This window comes from Aptenodytes patagonicus, chromosome 7 (genome assembly GCF_965638725.1).
Source record: "Aptenodytes patagonicus chromosome 7, bAptPat1.pri.cur, whole genome shotgun sequence".
Taxonomy (NCBI): domain Eukaryota; kingdom Metazoa; phylum Chordata; class Aves; order Sphenisciformes; family Spheniscidae; genus Aptenodytes; species Aptenodytes patagonicus.
The window spans coordinates 69,878,991-69,898,983 of NC_134955.1; the positions used below are offsets into that span (position 1 = coordinate 69,878,991).

General features: G+C 49.0%; 1 protein-coding gene across 3 annotated transcripts in view; it reads left to right on the forward strand.

Annotated features, from left to right (window-relative positions):
* Positions 1-4,893: 4,893 nt before the first annotated feature.
* DDHD1 (DDHD domain containing 1) overlaps positions 4,894-19,993 on the forward strand; it is a 69,830-nt gene continuing 54,730 nt past the window's right edge. For all 3 annotated transcript variants that reach the window (XM_076345736.1, XM_076345738.1, XM_076345737.1), the window contains exon 1: positions 4,894-5,611. In XM_076345736.1, coding sequence (XP_076201851.1) covers positions 4,894-5,611 — 718 coding nt within the window. The remainder of the gene's footprint in view (positions 5,612-19,993) is intronic.

Consider the following 19,993-nt stretch of genomic DNA (forward strand, 5'->3'; position numbering starts at 1 on the left):
CTAGTGTGCACGTTTTCTTTAAGTGATGTTAAAAACTGGAGGCCGTTCAGAGATGATTTGCAGTGCATTATACTTTCAGTTACACACATACTCCCTACCTTCACGGTACCTCTTTTTCTCTTGGACAAAGGGAGGTCTTTGGGAGCTCCTTATGGTACCTCCCTACCTCTTTTCCAGGAAATTCCCAACTGTATTAACTCTGCAGAAAGGAAACTTGTATACATAAATGGCTATGGAAGTCTTCTGTGAAGGTCTCCTGATAGAAGGGTCACAGCATCCACTGCTCTTAGTCTGCTCGGAAATTCACAGCGCTATATAAATGACATTTCAAAAGAAAGGTAGCTTTGCTTTAAAACTTCCAAATAGACACTTACATTCTTCCACAGTTACTCCACTGCAAGGAAACTTTCCTCCTGTGACGGTAAATGAAGTTTATACATTTGGTCTTATTTTTCACTTCATGTAGCGCTATGTATGATTACATACATACATACATGGTTATGGTGACATCCATGGAACTCGAGTCCTGTGCCATGCCAGAAACTTTCAAGCTACTCCACACCTGTGAGCTCAGAGCTGCTAACAGTAAAAAGGGGAAAAGACTCCTTTTTTGAGCTCAAATGAGAGAGGTCTGGGCTCTCAACTTCATTCATACCAGCCCACCCCAGCAAAGACCTTCCTCACAAAATCAAAGTGCAAGCCATTGGGACTCTTTCGGGAGGGACTCCAGGCTCTGGACTTCCCTTCACTTTGCTTTTAATAAACCAGTTTTCAGGCCATGTGTCTCCGTAGGTCTCCAAGGCGGCTGTAATGAAGAACAGTCACATTGCAACTCTCCGTGTTGTGGTTCACCTCGATGATGATGAACCACTAGTGCTCGGTCTTTCTGCCTATTGTCTACAGGGGGACTGTGCACAAGAATGTAGCGTCCGCATATAGAGAGCAGACACATACCCCCAGAAACGCACATCAAGAAATAAATCAAATTGTCTGAAAGAATCTATAAAAAAGGTAAAGAACGCTTAAAGTGCCCCTGGTTCATTTGGACAATCTTTCCTTAATCTCAGACAAGGAGCAAAAGGAGGGAGAATTTGAGTAGGATGACATGAAGAAGGGTGAAACGGTTGAATGAGAAAAGATGGTGAAATCCTGCTGGCGTTGATGGAAATGAGGATAAAAAGTGAGAATCCTACAATCTGTGTCTTCAGAGCAATCTACAAGGTAAGGAACATTCCCTTTTTCTTCCCCACCATGGAGAAAAATCCGGGACAGTCTTCACGGAGAGATTACCTTGTGGAGTTCATTAGAAATACAAAAGATAAGTTAAACAAACAGATCATGTCCCTGTTGCTAGAGCAATGTGGTCAAACACCCTAGCGCAGCCTCCTCTGCTGACTTCTTGCTTGTACCTTGTTTATCTCCTCTCTTTTTCCTGCCTTTCTCCGTTTGAAAAGGTAGAACAAGCACGCACAAAGCTCCTGCGGTGGGGACTCGTGAATGCTAACAAAGTTCTTGGAGCTTTTAGGATTGAAAAGTGTTGCCGACGCATTCAAGGATCCGTGTACAGCCTTTCAGCATGATTTTAATGACTCAGGGAAACAACACACCAGCAGCGAACATTTTTAAAAGCTTCACCTACCATTCCAGCCTGAACTTAATCTGGCCTCTCTCTGTGTTTTAACACACTCCATTAACAGGATTCCCCGGCTGAAAGCAGACGTAGGAGGTAGGGCACAAACCTATTTTTGGACATACAACGCCGTGCAGTACACAGAAGTCCCCTTGTCGCAGGAGACTGTAGGATGGAGACAAGCAGAATGTGTAGGAGATGGGGGAATCAGGGAACACATGCACTGTACCCTGTTCCCCCCCCCCCAACTGGGCTGTGAGAAGGGGTTTGCTGTGAATCAAGGAGAATGACACACACGGACATTTAGGGGTGGGGGCACGCAAGTGTACATGACACTCAACCAACTACTTTCCCTCCTGCATTCTGACTGTACACACACACACACACCAGCTGCCTCTTCGGTGAGGTAAAACCCAGCCATGCACCGCAGGCCAGCACAGGCAGTTGGGTGTTTTGGGCGATTCGCATTCAGAGGTGACATCCAGTCGTCCCCCCCTTCCCCTGTTCTTACCTTAGGAAAAAGTGTGCGAGTGTGTGTGCGCGCGTGCGCACGCGTGTATGAAGGTTGGGTTGGGGGTACAATCTGCGCACAGCCACATCCCCCCGTCAGGCTGCAGGGTGTATATGGCTAGAGGTTGCAGACCGGCACCCTGACTTGCCAGCTGCGATGTGTATATGAGTAAGGCAGCAGGGACGTTGTACACACAGATGTTACAAAGGCGCAGGTATCAGCTCCCTCGCCCTTCAAGGTGTAACTGAGATAGGAGTATCACTCACATACCCTCTCACTGCCCTCCTTCCTCCTGGGCATGTTGCGAAAAGTGGGGGTGTCTCATAAACAGGTGACCCCACCCCAGTAAGCCGGGGTGTGTTTCTGGGAGTCTCTCTCTTTCCCACACACAAAACAACCCTCGACCCATGAGAAAGGACGGGGAGGGGGGAACTGGCAGCGCAGAGATGATCCATCACTGCCCCTTACTCGGCTGTAGGGTGTGTGTTGGGATGGGGAGCCGTCTCACACAGGTGTAAAACCTGGGCACCCTCCCTCATCCTTTTTCCTGCTACAGGCTGCCAGGTGTTTTATCACGCAGATACGCATCTCAACACCCCCGTCCTGTTGATTACGGGGTGTGTATTGGGGATGGAGGCGGGTGTTTCTTGCTCACACACAAACAAGCACAGGTGAATGCCAGCCCCTCCAATTTTGGGGAGCATAGCTAGTGTTTGGAGGAGCGGGGTCTCTCACACAAGGGTGACCCCAGGTTGTTGCCCATCCGTTAGTCTTCAGAGTGTGTGTTTGGGGTATGTCTGTCTCACACACACCCCAACACAACCGAGAAACGCCTGGCTGAAGGGAAGAAGGGTGTCACACCAAGAAGCAGAGGTCAGACCTGACCACCTCTCCCTGCCAGGCTGTCAGGGTGTTTAGCTGGGGGAGGACATCTCACGCACAGTGTCACCCTGTGCGTGATTATCAACCTTTAGCCTGTAGGGTTTCCTTGGTGTAGGGGGTAGGGTTTCACACACACAGGAGGGATCAGTGTTGCACTCCGGTAGTCGCAGGGTGTGACATCCCCAGTGCACATGGAGATGAACAGGTTACTCCCCCGTTAGGTGTTGGGGGTGTGATGAAGGGTCCACTTTCCCCCCCCACATGAACCCCAGTACTTCCTGGCACACTGCAGGGTGTTGGCTGGGGTTGTCTCTCTTGCATACACGTGTACCCCCCTCGCCCTGTTATCAGGTGTGCCTTGGGCCTGACATCCACACTCACAGGCCAAACCTCAGTGACTCCCCGGCAGGCTGTAGGGAGCGACAGACATGCACACACAGACCAACACCAACACTCCCATCAGGCAGGAGGATGAGCGCTGGGGGTGTCAGGTACCCCCCACAAGGCAGCAGGATGAGTGCTGGAGGTGTCTCATGCACAGGCATCAATCCCCCGTGGGGCTGCAGGATGTGTGTTGTCTCACACACGCACACACGAGGGTGCAAGATGTGCTTTAAGAGCATCTGTCACCCACATAGGACCGCAGTTTGTGTCTTGGGGGTGTTGGCCACACTCACAGAGGGTTGTTTTAGGAGTGCCTGCCATAAGCACACCAAGCCGCAGTTTGTGTTTTGGGGGTGCCCATCACCCACACACTGGGCCCCAGGATGTGTGTCAGGGTGTCTCGCCCACCTGTGAGGCCGCAGGTTGTGCTTTAGGGTGTCTCACCCAAGCTGGGCCTCAGGTTGCGCTTTAGTGTGCCTGTCTGCGTGCAGGGTTCCTCACCCACACAGAGGGCCGCAGGCTGTGTTGGCGGGCGTCACTCATGTGCACGAGGGTGGCCATGGGTTTTAGGGGTCTCACGTACACAGCCTGTAGTTCAAGGCGCCTGTCACACGCAGAGCCAGGGCTGTGTTTGAGGGTGCCTCACATGCACACACGGAGCCAGGGCTGTGCTCGAGGGCACCTCACACATGCAGACGGGGCTGTAGGCTGTGTTTGAGGGTGCCTCACACGCAGATGGGGCTGTAGGCTGTGTCTGAGGGTGTCTCGCACACACACGGGGCTGCAGGTTGTGTTTGAGGGTGTCTCACATGCACACACAGAGCCAGGGCTGTGCTCGAGGGCACCTCACACACGCAGACGGGGCTGTAGGCTGTGTTTGAGGGTGCCTCACACGCAGATGGGGCTGTAGGCTGTGCCTGAGGGTGTCTCACACGAGACAGGGCTGTAGGCTGTACCTGAGGGTGTCTCTCTGTCTCTGTCTGTCTCCGTCTCTCTGTCTCTCTCTAACTCTCACACACACACACACACACACGGTTGTAGGCTGTGTTTGAGAGCGTCTCAGAGACACACACAGGGCTGTAGGCTGTGGCTGTAGGCTGTGTCTGAGGGTCTCTCGCACAGGACGGGACAGTAGGCTGTGCCTGAGGGCTGCAGGCTGTGCCCGAGGGCGTCTCACACACCGACGGGGCCGCAGGCTGTGCCCCAGGGGGCCCCACCCGCCCGCACCCCGGGCCCGCCGGCCGCGTCTGAGGACGCCCCTCGCGCCCCCTCCCTCCCCCCGCGGGCCCGCAGGCCGCGTGCCACCGCCCCGCCCCCGCCCTGCCCCGCCCCGCCCCCGGCCGCGTCGCGGCGCGCGTGACGATGCGGCGCCGCCCCCGCCCGGACGGAGCCGGCGGCGGCTGCGGCAGCCGCGGGCCGGGCGGGAGCGGGGCGGCGCGGGGGCGGGCGAGGTGAGGCGGTACCGCCGGGCTGGGCGCGCTGCGGCATGGATTACCCCGAGCCCGGCTCGCCGCAGGGCGCCTGGGACCTGCCGGGCGAAGCCGGCGGCTACGGCTGCTGCGAGCGGCCGGCCCGCGGCGAGGAGGAAGCGGCGGCGGCGGCGGCGGAGGAGGCGGCGAGCCGCGGCGTGCAGCATCCTCTCGCCCGCCCGCCCCGCCGTCCCCAACAGCGCTCCGCGCCGCTGCTCCGCGCCGCGCTCTCCACCTCCTCCTCCGAGGGGGAGCCGGAGGCGGCGGCCGCCCTGCCGCGGGAGCCCAGCCTGAGCGACGAGGCCGGCGGCGGCGATTTCGACTCGGCCGAGTCCGGCGCCTCGCTGCGCTACTCCACGGGCACGGGCGGCGAGGGCAGCGAGGGCGAGGGCGCGGGGCTGGCGAGCAGCGAGAGCGGCGGCAGCGGCTTCTCCCTGGCGGCGGCCGCGCTGCCCGAGAGGAGGCGGCCGGGCGGCGGCCGGCCCCGCTATGAGGTGGTGCGGGAGCTGGGCGCCGAGGAGGTGCGCTGGTTCTACCGGGAGGACCGGAAAACCTGGAAGCCCTTCATCGGCTACGACTCGCTGCGGATCGAGCTGGCCTACCGCGCCCTCGGACCCGGCGGCCCGGCCGAGCCGCGGGAGGGCGAGGCGGCGGCGGTGGAGCCGGTGTGCGTGCGGAGCGGGCTCTACGAGGTGGACGTGGCCAGCGCGGAGAGCTACCCCGTCTACTGGAACCGTGAGTGCCGCCGTCCCTCCCGGGGGCGCCCCTTCCTCTCCCGCGGGGAGCCGGGGGGGTCCCGGTGTCCTCGCACCCAGACCTTGGGGGGCACCTGGGGGTGGCTGAGCTGCCTCTCGCCTCCCGCTCTCCCCGACAAGGGACGCTGGGCATCCCCTTGTCGTGGGGGGAGACGGAGGCAGTGCGCACGGAGACCCTGCACTGGGCTTCCCCCCCGCCGTGGGGGACACCAGGCAGGCCTCCCTGCCCCTCCAGCGCACCCCCGTAGGCAAATGGGGGTCTGAGCACTCCCCATCACACCAACCCGGTCAAGGGAACTGGGCACCGCTTGCCTCCTGTGTGCGCTTGGGGATAAGGGGTACAGGACAAAACATCCTCCAGGGAGAGAGGACCCTGGGTGCCCGTCTCTAACACACACCCGAGCGAGGAGGGACTGGCAATTCTCCTTCCAAGTCTCGGACACGGGGTGGGGAACGCAGCACTGGGCATCCCACCCTCCCAGGCACACTCATAAGGTGTGGGCATCCCTCAGCATGCACTTGAGAGAGGGGGCACCGGACACCCCCCCCCACACACACACACGCACCCCTCGCAGAGGATGAGAGGCACTGGGTAACCCTCACCCACCATCCAGGGCCATGGGGGAAGGGTGTACTGGGCACCTCTTCACCCACTTCCAGCTGCAAAGGGAACTGGGCATCTTTCCCTCTCGCCCCCCCTGTGCACGTGCACCTGGAGGAAAGGGGGATCTGGGCATTCACACCCTGGCATACAGAGACACGGGAAAGGGAGGTCTGGGCATCTTCTCATTCCTCAGCATGTGCAGAAGAAAGTGGGAGGGAAGGTGTCTGAGAACCTTCTTGCTTACGCTTCCCATTTCCTAAACAAAGGGTGAGAGATTCGCCTTTGGCTCTCCCCCCTTCCCTCAATGATCGCACCCTTCCTTCAGAAGGAGCAGGGTAGAAACAGCAACTGTTTGTCCACTGCCTCCCTGCCACACGCACGCTTCTGATCCCTCTTCTTTAGTGAGGAACGGTGGAAGAGAGGGCTGATACCTGGCTTTCCCTCTGCTACCCTCGTCCTCTCCACTAGGAAAATGATGATACTGTGCTTCATCTTCCCTTGCCCATCACCTGTCCGCTGGGAAGGGGCATGAAATGGGACTTCTCCTCCGTTCTATTGAAGGGGATGCAACAGGCATCTCAGATACACACACAGTCCTTACTTCTTACCCTTCCAATAGAGGGGAATTTGCTTCACTCCCTCAACTTCAAAATGAGGTGGTGATGCGCTCCCTCGCCCACCCTTCCCTTTGCATTCATTTGTGCTTTGCTGGAGGAGAGGGGACCTTGGGGAACAGACATGAAAGAAGAGCAGGCACCTCAGCTCTTCTGCCCCTTCCTTTGGAGGGAACGTCTCCCAGGGTCTCGCTGGACAAGTGGGCATCTTCTTTCCTGGAGCAGACAAGTCACGCCACTGCTCGCCCTCTGGCCCTGAGGATTTGCTTTCCAACTGCATTCCTTCAAGGACAAGGGAAATGTTATGGAGTAGAGTGAGAGATGCAGAGTAACTGAGCAACAGACACTGTCCTGGCATGGACGTGGCATGCCCCCCGCCCCGGAGAGGGGCAGGCAGGTTTCTCTCGTCTCCTCTGCATACTTTTGAGACTCAGGTGGGAGTCGCAGAGGAACCGCAGAACTGTTTCAGATATGAAAACTAGGGCTTTTTCCCTCTTCTTTATCAGCACCTTTACGGGAGGGAGATCCATAAATGACAATACCAGGTGGTACAATTCACTTGTGGTGTGACAATTTGTCTTTCAAATCATTGCCCCAACAGACACCGAGCTCGAGGAGCAAGCGGAGGTCTCGGTCCACACGTGTTTTGAGTTAGAGGAGCCTGGGCACAGCTCCTTGAGCAGAAAGTGGAGGCAGTTCTCCCTGTCTCCTCCCTGAAGCCCCTGCTGCTGGTACTTGATGCATCTGCCACATGGTTACTGGAAGGAGATGATGCAGGTCATCCAAGGGATGAGGAAACCGCTGCCATCCCTCTTGTAACTGTGCCATAGGGAGAGAGGGGAGCGAGTGAGCAGAGCTGTCAGGTGAGGCAGGATTGCTCTTGGTAATGGGAGCAAGAGGCTGTACTCATCAGCGGCTTAAAGGTTTAATTTCTTGACCCTGTGCCTTGTCCATTTTGGAAGCTGATTCAGTCTCATTAAGCCCGAGGAGCAGATGTTTCAAATGACAACATACGCTGTGCAGAGACAATTTCTGATGCTTGGAAGGAGAGATTCCCAGAGGTTAGCACCAGAAGCGGTGCTAAGCAGGGGAGAAATAAACTCGTGGTCCTGAGAAGACTAACGACAGGGATGTCTTTTAGTCCTCAGAAAGCTGATTAAGGAGAGTGCTCAAGTCTTTTCTTATTAGCGAGTCCGCTCCTTCGCAAGACTAAGATAAACTTTTGGTGTTTCAAAGGTCTGTCAGTGTCTTCTGGTCTAACTCCTCCTTCACTTACACGTTTCCTTGCCTCTCTTCCCTGTGTACGTGAGCTCTCTTGCCTTTCTCCCATTCTTTCCTTCCAGCTGCTGCGTCCAGACCTGAGAAGACAGCAAGGTCAGGTCCCAAGGATTCAGTCTCATCTGTGCTTTTGAAGGCCTTGGTGTAGCCGTTATTCCCAAATTATTCCCATTTGATAGCGTGCGTGTAATTTTGGATCTAAAGGGTAGCTACTATGTCGGTTCACCGTAGTGTGGGAGGGAGCCGGTGGTGTCAAACCAGATCTCTCACTAGCGAAGCCCATGAGTAAGGGAGGAGAATCTCGCTCTCTGATCCCACGAGCATGAAGTATAATGAGTGCAACAGACTTAAAACATGCTGAGGTGCACGTTAAAGAGTACAGAAACTGCTACCCAGTTTTGCTGATTCACATTTTCGGTTCAGAGCAAAGGTCAAAAGCTTTTATCTTTGTTCTTGCCCGTTTTGTTCTTCTGTTTCACTTATGTGCCATACTTCAGGGAAGGCTGCTATCTCACAGCTACAACGCTGAACACCCTGACAGTTCTTCAGCTATTGTGGCATCTTAATGACAGGGTAATGTTGATTATAGCTTGGCGTGTGCTGAAATATTTTTTCACTCCACGTCTTCAGAAATCTTAAGCTCATCACAGGGTTCGTTTGTAACATCAGGGATTTCAGACTGAGTTACAATTTGAGCAGATTAATTACTGAGAATTTTATCCTTACCTTGTGACCTCTGGGATTTATTTAATTAGTATTGTAGAACAAGCAAAGACGGCGCAAGAGGTCTAAAATTATTAGTGTAGGCTTCCAGATGAGTGAATAACTTGGAATTGGGCTGCTGCTTGTCTTCTGTGGACATAACGAGTGATATTTTATATAAGGGTCTTCTGTTTGAATCTTCTTAAATTATCCAGCCCTTTTCTGCCCTCCCAGTTGAAGAGGGCTGCTTTACAACCATTTTTCTATAGAGTTACTCAGTCTAGTTTTCAAAGTCCTGGGGGAGTCTGTTAAATCCGCAGCCTGTGGGCTCCTGGGTGACTCTCTCCTGTTCCTTGGCTTTATCCCATGCAACTGTTGCCTTGTCTGGTATTTGCTTTTCCCTTGCTTTTTGATGGTTACATTGTCAAGTTGCCTGTATTTAGTTCTTGCAGTGTTTTCTTATAAATCGGTCCACTTTCGCTCTCCAGGTAGTCGTCTTCATCCCAGCATGTTCTCCAGTTTGAATTCTGACTGTGTCCTGGGGACACTCATCACCTCGGCTGACGTCTGTCTTGCAACAGTAGTTTTTGAAATTGAAGTAGGACTTTTGTAAAATCTGGTGGTATGTGGAGAGAAGCAACAACAAAAATGTGTATTTCTACGGCCATTCGGGGAGTCTGTGGAGCATTGCCTTTTAGGGAAGGATAAAATACTCCACTCCCACACACAGGTTTGGTAAGGGGTTTTTTGGTTGTTTTTTTTAACATGTATGTTTTTGTACCTAATAGTTGCAGAAGTCTATTAAGTAAAATACCTCTTGCTGTATTTAAAAACCAAAAAAAGTGTTCACTAGGACCGTCTCTGAGTGAAGATGTAAGAGTACCTTCTGCTGTACTGATGTAACAGATACTTTACGGACCTTAGCCTGGAAACACCTGTGAATACAGAGTGGACCACTGGGTCTTAATTTTAAAATTTGTACGCTCGGGCTGGAATTGGGCAGCTTTTAAAAACTACTTCAGCTGCCTTTAAGCTTGGACTGAAAGAACTATCCAAGACCCTATATTTTCTTTGGTAAGCTCTCTGTGAGCTGCTTTGTAAACTGGAAGAAGAGGCAGTCATGAGCACCTTGTGAAAAGCCTCTGCACGCTGAGCTTTTGCAAAATGAGACGTGAATGCCAGGGCAGCGTTATCTGCCCTCTGAGCTTAGAGTTGGTCAAGATTACTGAGAAGTCTTGGAGTATGGTGGCTGATGCTTGGCACCAGATGATTACAAGAGGCTATTTAGTGGGATTTTTTTTATCATGTGCTTGTTTTGATGTAGGAGGTAGACGTTAGCAGTAAGATACAAAGCCTTTTGTACCTCAGCCACTGGTGGTGCTTTGGGCTGCCCTGTCAAGACTAAAAAAAAATCAACACTTCAGAGCTTGTGAGGTGCTTCTCTGCTGTCCGCTTTGTGCAGGAGCGTTGGGTGCTCGTGCCTTCCCTAGAGCTGGCAGCATAAATTTCTGTGTTGACACTTTACAGACTGGCAACCCTAAACCCATCTTGAGGCCCCGCTAGACCTCTTGCCTGGCTGCTTTAATCAGTGTCTGGTATTTCTTCTGAGGCTGCGTGTTTAGTTTATGGGGTTTGTTTTGTAACCTGAAACAGAAATAGTATTAAAACAGATTCATAAGGCAAGATGAAAATTAAGGGTTTAGAATCAAGAGTTTATCAGTATGTTTGTGGCTTGCATTTGTTTTAGTCTATGCTTAGCAGCAGAACACATTTTTAGTTGCTTTACAGCATGCTTAGAACATTGCTTTTGGTGTGTTGGACAGTCTTTGAACTTGGTTGATACAATTTCCTTTATGTAAAGGACCTTTTGATCGAAGGCTGAACTCCTGAATACTATTTTCTTGCTTTTCTGTCCAGGTATATTATTCTTTTGCAAATAAAATACTGATAGTTTACATGGCAAGGTAAAGCGTTACTTTTGCTACTCAAAATCTTTCCTGGGTTTTACTTTTTTGCTTCTGTTCTTGTCATACCATCCTTCCAAAAGTATCTTGTAGCTTAGTTTTGGCCAGCTGCTTCCTGACCAGAAGGCCTAACGCACATGGATGAAACAATTTTTAGATTTGCAGTGCTCCGTGTATTAAATCACAAATTACATTTGTTTGTACGTATGTTCTGTTTATGCTTATGGTCTCTGGTACCTTTCCTTCTTTCAGTAGGGGGAACCTGTGACATTTAGGATGTTTTTACTAGAACAGGTGGGAGATGTCAGCACTTTGCTTGGATGTGTCTTTGAGGGCGAGTTTCTTCCGTGTCCTCAGCTTTTATTTTTGTGATATACAAGCATTATTTAAGCAAAATGGATCTGTTGTCTTCCTCCTGTAAATGATACCAGAATCGTAGAGTTGCTCTCCAGTGGATGGTGTCAGCTACAGCAGAGCAGCTAAGGATGGACTCAGCTTAGAAAGCGAGTTGTGCTTGCCCTTCGATGTGGTCCAGCACTTTTCCTGCTGGATGTGGTCAACAAGGAAGTATTCTCAACAGGGAATACTTGGGTTACAAGCTGTGGGTGGCAGGCAGAAGGGTGTTATCTGCTGTAGCTGACAAAGCAGAAAATGTTTGTGGGATGAGAAGGATCAGGAGTTCTGTTCCAACTTAACGCAGGCTCAAATACTGATTGGACTGTGGCGATATCAAAGAAATAGGATGGGATTTAATTTGGAGGTGACAGGGCTAGATGAAAGATAGGTGACAGGTGAATTTTTGCATGTATGTGTGTGAGGGAGATGCTGTCTAGGGAAAAAAACTATACTGAAGGCAAAGAGAGACCTTGGGCAGAGCTCCTTTTTGCCTCGAGAGGAGCACGAGAATCATGGAATCACAGAATGGTTTGGGTTGGAAGGGACCTCTCAAGGCCATCTAGTCCAACCCCCCTGCAATGAGCAGGGACATCTTCAACTAGATCAGGGCGCTCAGAGCCCCGTCCAACTTGAATGTGGAAGAGCTGACACTGTGTTAAGTTAGTAAGCAGAAGGACTAGGTGGAAGAAAAATTTGCAAAAGAGCAAGAAATTAAAATAAGAAGCATGAGCAGTTCTGTCAGTGGTATCTGTAAGGCTGAAGAAAGTGAAGATGAAGTGGTTTTGACTGTTGGCCAGAGACAAGGTCACTAGTGTGGTATGATCTGTTTGAGTGGGTTGCAAGTAGCTGAAGCTGCACTGGTGTGTGTCTGGTGTGGAATTGGAGAGGAGAAGCTCCGGAGATTGTAAATGTTGTAAATAGCATGGTTAGCGGGCGCTGGGATGAAGGGAGTACGAGGTGCAAGTGGGGTCCTAAGCAGTGATATTTAAGATGAAAAGAAACTAAAATCATGCTGGCTTTCAAGGGGGGGAAAAAACCCATAGGGTAAAAAAAATTGAAGGGAAAAAGTGAAATCCGGGGATGAAAGTGTAGGGAAATCTGGAGGTGGGGTGGAGTAGACACAAAAAGGAAGTGAAGTTAGGAGGAGAGTGTAGAGAAAAAAAAAAATCCCTGCAGAGGAGAAGAGAGAAGGGGTTGAGAGTAAAGGTTAGTGTGCCCTTGAATATCTTCATCTTGTTCATTAGCGGCAGGTCTGAGGTATGCACAGGAAAAATCTTGCTGCTCTTTTTTTTAGAAGATATTCCTGTATGGGAACCTGCTTGCTCAAACTGTACGTACATGATCATTGCTGCTCGGTGCTGGTGAGAGCTCGCTAACAAAAGACCGATTGAAGAGCGCCTGCCAGGAGAGCGCACACACTTCGAGCTGGGGGTGTGATTGTGCAAAAGTCCCGTGACTTTCAGTGGGATTTGAGCCCATGCTGACATTTTAGGAGGTACTCACATGTTTGTCATGTGGCACGGTCGTTCTTTTGTGGGTCGGTTTAGCTTTCGCCTGATGCTATTGCAAAAAACGCAAGCTTCTCTGGGTGAGAAAAGAGCTGATGAGGGACTAGCTCCTACAGCTTACGACTCCAGCAGCAAACGCTGGTGGTGGAAGTGCTTCACTTCAGAGTACTAGTAGTGAAAGCTGGTAAACTATTTTAATTGATAAGAATTCGATAAAAAATAAAGCTCTCAACTTAAAACTGCAGCCCCATTTCATGTTTCAACAGTCCCGGGTTTTTGGATGAGCGTTTCCTGCTCGTCATTGACACGGCTAGCGAGGTGAGCTTTAGGATTCTGACTTGGACCATTGAGTTCGGGTCTGTGTAGAGAGCAGTTGCAGAGGTGTTAATTAAACTACTAACTTAAACCAGAAAAATCCTTCCTGAAAAGCATGATACGCGCTATATTTCGGGGCGATATATAGCAATCGAGATGAGAGATGACTTTGAGGGCATTCATCTCTTTTTGAGGGGTTCCTTCTGTGTTTGACATTTGAACCAGCCCCGAAGATCAGCCTTCCGTTATTGTTTTGGATTGCTCAGTTCGTGGCGTAAAACGATTAAAAATGGTTCAGGGAAAAAACAGCTACAAATTGTTGCTTGAATACTTTGGGTGGTCTTGGTAAAACAGAGGTGATTTCACATTGGCAGTGGAGCAAAGCGCGTGTTCCTCCCTTGCTGCATCCAACACTGAAGCAGACGCGGAGGCTCGCATGTGTAGCTGCTCTGTAGATCAGAGTCTGGAAAGAAAATCCCGTCTGTGCCAATCAGATTGCTCTTAATGTGCTTAGTGTCTGTGAAACTCAAAAGTAACTTCCACCTGTAATTGTGAAATTGTTTCCATAAAGCAATTGAGAATTATTTGATGGACCAGCAAAATAACATCCTTTACTGCTTGGTGGATGAAATCTCTTTTCATCTCAGACAGTGAATAAAAAATAAAAGTCTGGCTCTGTAAATTCATGTAGCTCTGAGTTTTCTGAGGCCGGGATTTCACCCTTGAACTCCTCTTGAGGTTACGTTGTTACTTTTGAAAGAGCAGAACAGATTGCATGTGTTTGTGCTTAAACAAAGGAAGGTCACCGGGGCTGTGATTAAATGAGTGGCTCCATTTATTCGAATGTCAGTAACCTGCTCTGTTCTGAAATAGTATGTTGGGGAACAGCTAGAAAGCTGTAGAAGGCTAAGCTATAAAAAAAAAAGTCTGCTATGTTTCCTGGCGAACGTGAAATAATGAAATTTTAGGTTTGGGCTATTTTGTTGTAACATCTGTTTGTTCACCGGGCACGCGTGATCATGTCACTGACAGTAAAATGTAAGAATCTTCCATCTCACGATCGGTTTTTCTGTAACCATCTATTCTCATAATAAAGCTTCCTGTCCTCGTGAGTTTTTCTTTGTTTCCTTCACGAGACTCCACAAACCCAGCCGTGTGGGAACGACGCGAGAGGAACAGAGCTTGTCCCGCAAACTGCGCTCTCTGCATTTGCGTTGGCAAACATAGAATCTGCAAATCCTTCTTGCTGCAGCGGCAGTAGTGGCCGTGGCTGCTGGGTGGGTAGGATGCACGCTGGTGCAGGGGTCGAGTAATACCTGTCCTTACACTTCAGCGTTTGCACCAGCAAAAAGTCTTAGGGGCCGTGCGGTAGTTAATATACCCAAAATACAATTTTAGGCCTGATACAATAAGAATGGATAGCAAATTTTAAAAAGTCTCCGACGGTACCCTTGGTGTTATTCCGGAATACATTTATTTCAGTGGCTCATGTCAACGTTCAGGTTCTTGTGTGTATTACAATTGCTAGGAGTGCTGTGCTCCGAGACATACGACGTTCAGCACTTTTAGCAGGCCTTTGGGGAGGAAAAAAAAAAAAAAAAGATGACCATTTTTGCCCAGGTTGGTTCTTTTTTTCCCCTTGGTAAATGTGTGGGCACTTCTCTTCATTATTTAAATAGCTTTTGGCTTGAGATGTCACATATGGTAGCCTCACAGTTACCTTCAGCTTGTGCAGATGTTATCCTCACGCACCGCAAATTGTTTGCGACTGTAGTAATAAGGAAGTCCAATTTAAGGAACAGAAATTGCTACACTGAGAAGCAGGAATCTGGAATTACTACACTGAAAAGCATCTCGAGCTGACGGCGCTTTATGAGCTTGTGTTTCTTGTCCAACGTCTTGGCTCCGGGCTTGGAGAGCTGGGGAATTGGGATTGTCAGTTCAGCAAAACACAAGCGTTAATTCAAATTTCTGAGCCTTTGAATATTATATCAACCTTTTAGATCTCGTTTGTGGGTGAACTGTTACGGCTGTCTTGAGACTGATGAGTGAATAGTGCCAGAAGTGCCTTAACTTTGCCGTCAAGCCACCTGAACAGGGCCTCAGCTTTGAAGCAATGAAGCAGAAGTTCACTGAATCTTGCTCTCTTATCATTTTATTCTGTCTGTCTTTCAGGTTGCGTGCTAGCTTGTGTTGGCATTTCCGAAGCAGACCTCCTTTTGGCTTCTTGTTTAAGCTCTGTTCGTTAACCTTCGGTTAACTATCTCTGTATCGTCTTAGTTTTGCAACAGTTTCCCGGTACTGAATCAAGTAAGGTGAAAGAGGCTTACGTGAGCCACAGTTTGAGCTGTACGATATTTAAATTTAGGTATGCACCGTTTCAAACAGCGCGGTGGCAGGAGACAACTCGTACTGTTCGTGCCGTAGGACAAGAGGAAAAAATGGAGGCAAGTTCTGCTCGGTTATTACTCTTCATACTGATGGATTATGTAGCTTTTTCATGCAATTTACGTTCACTGAGGTTTCTTGAGTGGATGCGATCACGCAGTTTAAAGATCTTCAAAAAAAGGAGTGGCTGGGGTATACATATATAACTTGCATGTGTGCACTACATGTTGCATACAATGTTTTTAACAGTTTTTGTTCTTCAGAGGATTTAGGTGATTGTCATAACGCAAATCGCTCGTGTTCTTGTTCCTTCACATCAGCACTTGTATTCTTTTATTCTTTGAATTTTCAAGGAAAAAAAGACCTTTTTGGTAAAAATAAATTAATCCTTTGTTGCAGTCTAGATCTCTTAAACTATTTTCCTTTAAAAGTGGTAAAATAAGTATGACTAATTAAGATAAAGTGCCTTTCATCAGCTGGTAATCTCTGCCATTCAGATTTATTTAGAAATTCTCGTATAAATAAACCATGCAAGTGTATAACCGGCCAAATATATTGGTATCTTTCAGTTTGAAGCACTGCCAACTGCAGATTATTTGGCGTCAGACTTAAGGCAGTAAAGAAATCAAGGCAAATCCTTTCCTAGGGACCAAGATTGTCGGGACAAAGATAAATAACACTTCATATTATAGATTTGGAATTCTGTATTGGCAAAAAAAAAATTAAATTACAACATTAATGTATTTACACAACATGATGTAAATATCTGTGTGTTTAGTTCTCTCCCATAAAACAACAATAACTGAAGGAATGTAGTTTAAGCTTTCTAAAATCATCTGAATATCCAAGACATGAATGAATTTATTGACGGTGGATAGGAGTGAGTGAAATTGGGTGCTGAAATGGCAATTTTTGTTCATCACTTTTTAATGGTGATTGCTGTAATAGCTGGCACCAAGTTCTCTGGGTGAACCGCCGAGAAATCTTTAAATAAGAGCACCTGTCCAGGATGAAACAGAGGAATTGTGTTTATCAAGGCATGCCTTTGCTCTTTCCCACAGTCAACAGATTATAAGGAAAAAAATCTCCTCTTGTGTTGCAGTCGCTTCGTTTCCCCACTCGGTCCAGAGTATTCGGTGTAATTACCGTTAATATACCTCTCTCTCTTCGTAGCTGAAACGCCGCTTGCTTTTGGAGCTGGTGACTTTTAGCATCGGTAGGTTGTCATCATCGTCGTGAGCGGAGTTAGAATTTGGCCTGGACTGAAATCCAGCATTACACACTTACAATATTATGCCGTCGTTGTTCAGTTTTGAAAACACAGATGTTAATGGGCGGTTGTTCTTTCCCACTTTACCAAGCCTCCTCTCTAATGAGAAGGAAGATGAAATGGTTCATTGTCAGCTGTGATCCCAAATTTGATTGTTTCGGTTCTGAAAGACGGTGTTCAGTTTTCTTAAGACCAAACGGTGCCTCTGATGGAAGGAAATGTCATTTACCCGCTTCCTCTGCCAGGTGGTTTTCTCTTGAGGTTTCGCAGTTGCATAGTGATCAAACCTGCCATCCAGCCGGAGCTGTGAAATAAGACGAGCTTGTCGTTCAGGGTGCTGTGGCTGCACGCGTAGTGTGCAATGGTTTAAAGGGGGGGGGGCGGGGGGGGGGAAGCAACTCCTGGGTCCCCCTAAAATCCCACTGAACTTTGGAAAACACAATTGCCTCGCGCAGGTTTTAAAGCCCTAGTCTGAAAACAAAGCTCCGTAATAATCTGTCTTTGGATCTGAAAGTGATTTATATTTCCATACAAATGCCCTTTCCAGAGCCAGATATATTAGTTTATTCCCAAACTAAACTACCCTGTAAAGATTTTACAATAAAAATTTTCTTATTTCAAACGTGTCAACTTTTCCTGGCTGAGCCTTTCTGGAAAAGGCACTGCCCATCTTATGTTTGAGAGCTGCTGTTGAGTGCTGCAGTCTGCTCTTGTAAAGAACCACTATGGGAAAGTTTATCTCGGGCAAAAAGAGCCTGAAAATGTTTATTTTAATGCTTTATGTTTAGAATTTTAGAAATCTGTAGGTGGAAATTCCCATGTGAAAAACTTAAAGCCCTTCAAAACTGAAACAGAGGTGTCTTGTATTCATTTGGTTCGGAGGACAAAATAGTATTCATATGATTATTATTTAAAAAAAAAATATATCTTTTTATGGATTCAGTGTCTGGAGCCTCGTCAGAATGCTTAGTCAAGAATTAAGGAATTGCTTACAGATTTTCCCAGTGAGGATTAACATCTGACGTAGTTGTGTCATTGCTTCAGCAACAATGGGATCCTTTATCTACGCTCACGTATTATGTGCATTTCATTTTTTCCTACAGACAGTGCTTTGTTTGCAAGGGCAGCCTAACTGGATCTGTGTGTATTAGCTCTACTGAAAAATGCGGGTCTCTGACAGGTGTAAAATGCCGGGGAGTACAGCAAAGGTTAAGGCAAGCGCGTGATGAGAAGCTACTGTACATGGTGAGAGCTGACACTGCTGTGGTTAACTTTCGTTCCGTGAAAAGTAAATACTCGTGGTTCACACTTCATTGGTGGGCTGTAGACTCCAAAATTACTTTAAATTTTCATAGGCAGTTGAATTTTCTATGTCATCTGTAGCGACTATTAACTTCGGCAGTTTAAAGCCGCTCAGACCTTTTCTTCTTCTGATACGTTGGGATTCATTTTCATTAAATAACCATGCCCTTCGAACCCCCCAACCTCTTTATTCATCTGATGGATCATCAGCATCCGAAACGTTAGAAATTCAGCGCGTAACAATTGGCTCCTACCTGGAATAGCTATTTTAGCTGCGCAAACAGAAGTTGAATGGCAGAACCAGGTCCTGTGCTGCTTCTGTCTGCATTTTGGTCAGGCCAACGAGACCGGAGTCGTCTGTGTTCCATATAGGCAGAGCTGAGGGGTGCAGGGGGATCGAAGGGTTTGAATGGGGATTTGGGAGGGATGAGCCAGCACGCCCGATGCCTGCCAAGGATAACTGGGATCTGTGGGAAGTCGGCACGGGGGGAGGCTGGCAGCACTCGGAGCCGTGGTTTTGGGAAATTCCCTCTCTGCGTTGTGCCACGGCGTGCACGGAGGGGCTGTTTTATAGGGTTGCCTGCAGGTTTCCCAGTCACGAGAACGCTTGGGTAACTGGGGGAACGCGTGCGCCAGCACCAAGCGAGGGAAGTTCAGCGGTAGCCTGGGCTCCTTGCTCCACATCATCGGCCTCCAGCGACCACTTCTCTCCCCGCCTCGAGCTTTCCTGCTGTTCACTTTTCCTTGCTGATTGCTGCAGGACCAACTTACGGATGCCATCACCCTCAAGCGTGCCCTCCTTCTGTTACAAAGGTGGGGTGTTAAGAGATTGTCATCATCTCTAGTACTGTAGAAACAGTGTTTTCCTATAAATCTGTTACGGGAAAGGTTTTCCAAAGCCAATTTTGAACATTTTGAGTGTTACTTGCCCTGTGGGGAGATTATTTTAAGGAGATTTCCCTTTTACTTTCATAGCTTGTAGGTGCAGTGCTCTGAGGAATGAAGAATTCGCAATAGTTCTGAGGTTGCAAGTAAATAGCAATTCTCTGCTCTTTATTACATTTTCTGCGAGCAGTTAGTATGAAGAATACTTCTGGTGTACGCTAGCGTGCACGGGCGCAGCGAGCACTAGCAGCATACCTGTAATGGAGGGCAGCGCAGAGACTTCTGAACCGCCGTCAAGCTTAGTGGGACGTGCCCGGTCCCGGCGTGGGGCTCTGGGAGGCAGACGCTTTCGTGACCTGAGCTAACGGCTGTGCTAGCGGAGCGGTGTAGCCGGGCTAAAAACCACTGCCCTCGGCTGGGTCACCTGGCCCAGCTGCGTTTGTACTGGTCTGGTGATCGACTGGGCATCTCTGCTTTCCCTTCCTTCGCTCACTAACTCCGAAATATTTATGCTCTTTATTGGTTTTTTGCTTGGTTGGTTTTTAGCTAATTTTACTTTACTTTGCGTTTCTTTGCGTTTATTGTTTCTTTTCTGAGCTGTCCTTACCAGCTTTTTTTCCCCACCTTCCAGGTGGGAGCAGATCTTTGAGTAGTAAAGCCTATTTTTTTCCCCCATCTCCTTTTTTTTTGAGTCTCTCCTTTTGTGGTTGAGTTCTCGGCTGCTTTGGGGAGCTGAACTTGTGCGGTTAGTACGCACACACGCGAGATGTTTGCATTTGGCCGAGTCTTCCTACACGTATGCAATATACAGCAGTGCACATTCGCGTGCGCTGGAGGTCAGTGGTCCGACTGCAGCAGAGCTCTATCTGTGCCGGTCCCATGAGGCTGGAGGTTGGGGTCTTACAGGCTTGTGGAGCACAGGCACACGCAGTATTTCTCCTTCTTGATTTTCCAGATGTAGGAGGAGAAATTCTGAGCTGAGCTACGATGGATATTACTGTCTCAGCTTGCTTGCAGGGATGGGTGGAAGGGGAGGATTCTTGCTCCCTACAGCCCCAGTAGTTAGTGTGGGCATCAAGCACAGTTTGGTGAAGAACAGACACCAGGACACGTTTTTATAGACTTCTCTTTTGTCA